We start from the raw sequence: 4,048 nt of genomic DNA, 5'->3' as shown, positions 1-4,048 counted from the left end.
GAGGGGGTGAATGGGAGGTGAGAAGTGGAGACAGAAAATGTAAACCACTTCTTCAAAAATCTTTGCTCCAAAGAAAAGGAAAGAGAAACAGACTCCGGTGGGGATAATAGGATAATAAAGGTGGTCAAGATATGGTGGAATCAATGAATATTTTTTAATGTGAGGGAAATTTTAAATTCATTAATACACTGAAAGAAAGTGACTATTAGAGAGAGGTTAAAAACCAGCAGAGAAGGGCAAGTATTGAAAGGAGTGTCGATATAACTACAGATGTAGATACAAATACAAGTTTGTCTCATGCAATGATCTTAACCTGAACATTTTTTAAAGTTTCTAAAGAATGATTTTTTGGCTGGAAGCAGTGAGGAAATTTTTGGTGTGGAGGGGTGATACCTAAAGCTCCTGGTGCTCTGAAAATGTATTAAAAGAGTATTAGAAATGGTATTTGTTTGCTACCTTACAGACGTTGCATATCATTAAAGCCCACGGCCCCACAGTGAGCCTGCTGCTACATCGGGCAGACTTCTGTGAATACGCCCTGAGCCAGGTGCCCTGGCTTCTGAGCCAGTATAAAGACAAAGAGATTGATTTCCATGTCACTCAGGTAAGAGCCACACCCTAAAGGAACTGAATCAGAGAATCGATGGTAGTAAGTCTCAAAAGGGCCTGAGGAACTTAAACTCCTTTTGGGCAGCTGAATTTAAATACCTCTTGGGGAATATGAGGTGGAAAAGAGGTTGTCCTAACTGGATGCTGGGAACTCCAGAAAGGGATTAAGGATCTCCATGTCAAGCTGCTGGCACTGAACAAGGTAGAGAGGCCAGAATCACTAAAGAAAACTTGTAACTGCAGGAAGGTGATGCATTCGTTCTCCTCACAAAACACAATTATTTGCCTTCCACGTCCTGTGCTCTGCATCATTAGCAGCCCCCAGCTAACCTGTGAGAACTTCCATTTTAGAGTCTTAAACAAATATTGACGGCAACAGTCCTTTACGATATCGGCCTTCCACGGAGCTTGAGACAATCCATCTTTATCAGTTTACTCCACCAGGTAAGACCATGCTGTCAAATCTGATTGTTAACTTTTAACCGGCTTTCTGTTTTTGACATCCACTACTGATTTTTCCTCCCCATTCAGATCTGCAGAGTTCCGGAGCTTCCAGTAAAAGAAAATGAAATTGAAGCCTCAAGGTGTTTCCTCATTCTAGGTAGTACCCAACATCCAGGTTTTTAGTAAAATTGTCTCCACATGATGACGATGACAATGGTACAGGATGTGAGATCTATCACATTAGTTACTTACACGCGCACACACACACACACACACACACGATGCTTCCTCAGCTCACAGTTTTCTGTGCCTGCCCCTCTCTGCACAAGTTCCAAGGAGGAGCAGTATAGGAAGAGTGACAATCATGCTAGGGTGCCTAGAACTAGGGTCAGGGTGGGGAGGTGGTACCAGGGAGACAGAATTTTCAGTTTTCAAACCAGAAAAGTCCTAGGAAAATTGAGATAAGTTGGTGACCCCACAAATAGGAAATTGCTTTTTTCTTGGTATTTGAGATTATTTGAAACTGTATCAAATTGGAAGTCACCCTTTTTTCTCCCTAGTCATCTCTCAGTATCTAAGCCTCTAGCTATCGGTCACTGCCTTTCTCTCTCTCTCTCCTTCCTTTCACTCTCTCCCTTTCCTATTGCCTTTAGATCACAAGCCCTCCAATGTCTGGTTAGAATGCCCAACACAGGTTGTATGGGAAGCACCAAGGTCCCAGGGCCAGGATACAAAACTATGTTCCAGCAAAGTCTCTGAGAATGAGATCGGCAGCAATTCAACACCTCCCACTCCTCTGCCCTCCCTCAAATATGTCACTTCTCCTAGCTCACTGCATACCATTCCATCATGTATGTATGCCTTATGTATGCATACCTTTCTGTTTCTCTCCTGACTGGTATATCTGTCTCTATACTTTCCTCTTCTCCCCCAACCCCAGCCTAATTCACTGACAATTTCCAAAACAAACTACTCTCCGCCAGCCAGGTGTTTCCTCATCTTTCCCTGCTTCAATCCCTGCAGCTCTCTAGCTTCACAGCTGGTGAAGCATCACTCTGATCTCTGCCTACATCTTCACGTGGGGTTCTCACTGTGCCTCTGTCTGTGTCTCTTCTCCTTTTCTTATAAGGACTCCAGTCATATCAAACTAGGGCCCACTCTCATGACTGTATCTTAACTTGATTACATCTTCAAAGACCCTAATTTCCAAATAAGAACACATTCACAGGTATGAACAGAAGTGGCCTAGGTAGAGAAAGCTCTCTTAGTGATCAAACTGCTTAATTAATTCTGTGATACTGAAGAGGCACAGACATAATGAAGCCAAATCACCAACTGAAGAGTGACTTTGACAATCTTCATGACAAAATTCCCCTCTTCCCAATCACAAATATTTTACCTAAGATGAAAATGAGTCTTTACAACTCCAGTATTTCTTAAACCTGCAGCCCATTCCAACCCTGCAGAACTGCTGGAATTTTTTGATGAACAAATAAGAAGTAATAATGAAGCCACTCGAACAGGAATCCTGACTTTGTTAAGATCGATTATCAATGCTGAGGGTAAGCAATGAGAATGAAGCCAGAGTGGTTTATTTCGTGCCAAGAAGCAAACTGAAGCCTATGCATTCTCTAACCCTATCCTGTGTCTTTTGGATGCTTACATCATGCATAAGTGGAAACTCTGTCTTCTCAGTCTTCTACAATCTACAATCCTTTTCAACAGGCATTTTCAGTTACTTCTCTTCTTTCATGATGTTTATGGATGCACCCAGTTGAAAAGAATGAGTAGAATTTCTGAGAATCAAATTTAGAATTTAGAAGTCCTAGTAGGTTGGTTAAGTGGCCCAATAAGCAGAGGAGGTGGGAGATGGGAGGAGTGTACAATTCTCTAGAGTCTGGTAAATTTGGAAAAGAGCAGAATTTAATTAATTGCCATATTTCATTAATTCCAGGAAGCACACATTTTCATAATATTTAATGCATCTTATAATTGATAGCACCTTTAATTATAACTGGCCACTATTTTTTTTGGTGCAATATAAAATAGTTGGGCATCATGAAATTGGTGATATCTTAGATTCAATAAAATATAAGAATTCTTTTGCACAGTATGATATAGTTTTTTTGAAATTCATTTAGCACTGCGATCTACAGAAGAATCAGCAGATAAATATGAAGCAGTCTGACAAAATTTAGGGCTGATCCATCAGGCATGATGTTATTGAATCCACTGTGGCTGCAGCCCCAAACCCTGGGCCATGGAACCAGGCCACAAGGCAGGAGGTGAATCTAGCCAACCTTCATCTGTATTACAGCCACTCCCCATCCCACGAATCACTGCCTGAGCTCTGCCTCCTGTCGGATCAGCAGTGGCATTAGAGTCTCCTAGTAGAGTGATCCCTACTGCAAACTGCGCGTGTGAGGGATCTAGGTTGCTCCTTATGAGAATCTAATGCCTGATGATCTGAGACTGTGATGCTGGTACTCGGGAACAGCTGCAAATACAGATTATCATTAGCAGAGAAGTTTGACAGCACAATAAATGTAACATGCTTGAATCATCCCAAAACCATCCCCTACCTTGGGTCTGTGGAAAAATTGTCTTCTGTGAAACCAGTCCCTGGTGCCAGAAAGATTGAGGACTGCTGCACTATGGAACCTAACATTTTAAACAACAATAAACAAATGTAATAGGAAACAAAGAAAGCACTCGCGCTCTACATCTAGAAATTGAATAACATAAGATGTTAAAGACAAGGGACTTTGCAATTATGTATCACAATTCTATTGAGTTTTCATCAATCCTAGAACATAATGCACCCCTGCTGAGTCAGGCCTCTCAATTTCTCCCTCTGTTTTTCAGAGCCCAGGTTGAGGGATCACATCATTTCAATTGAAAGAACAGTCCAACTCATCATGGGTGACCTCAGTATAAAAGTAAGAGAATTAATCTGATGGTAGTTTTAGGAATAAATGCCGTGATTTTGATGCAT

The 4,048-nt window shown here is 41.5% G+C and overlaps 1 protein-coding gene across 1 annotated transcript in view; it reads left to right on the top strand.

Annotated features, from left to right (window-relative positions):
• Window positions 1–4,048, top strand: part of MROH2B (maestro heat-like repeat family member 2B) — a 55,922-nt gene that overhangs the window by 10,372 nt on the left and 41,502 nt on the right. The window contains exons 6-10 of the mRNA XM_012649565.1: window positions 464–604; window positions 961–1,053; window positions 1,141–1,210; window positions 2,502–2,615; window positions 3,919–3,992. Coding sequence (XP_012505019.1) covers window positions 464–604; window positions 961–1,053; window positions 1,141–1,210; window positions 2,502–2,615; window positions 3,919–3,992 — 492 coding nt within the window. The remainder of the gene's footprint in view (window positions 1–463; window positions 605–960; window positions 1,054–1,140; window positions 1,211–2,501; window positions 2,616–3,918; window positions 3,993–4,048) is intronic.

This window comes from Propithecus coquereli, unplaced genomic scaffold, assembly GCF_000956105.1.
Source record: "Propithecus coquereli isolate 6110/MARCELLA unplaced genomic scaffold, Pcoq_1.0 Scaffold110, whole genome shotgun sequence".
Classification (NCBI taxonomy): Eukaryota; Metazoa; Chordata; class Mammalia; order Primates; family Indriidae; genus Propithecus; species Propithecus coquereli.
This window is presented reverse-complemented; position numbering and strand designations above follow the sequence as displayed.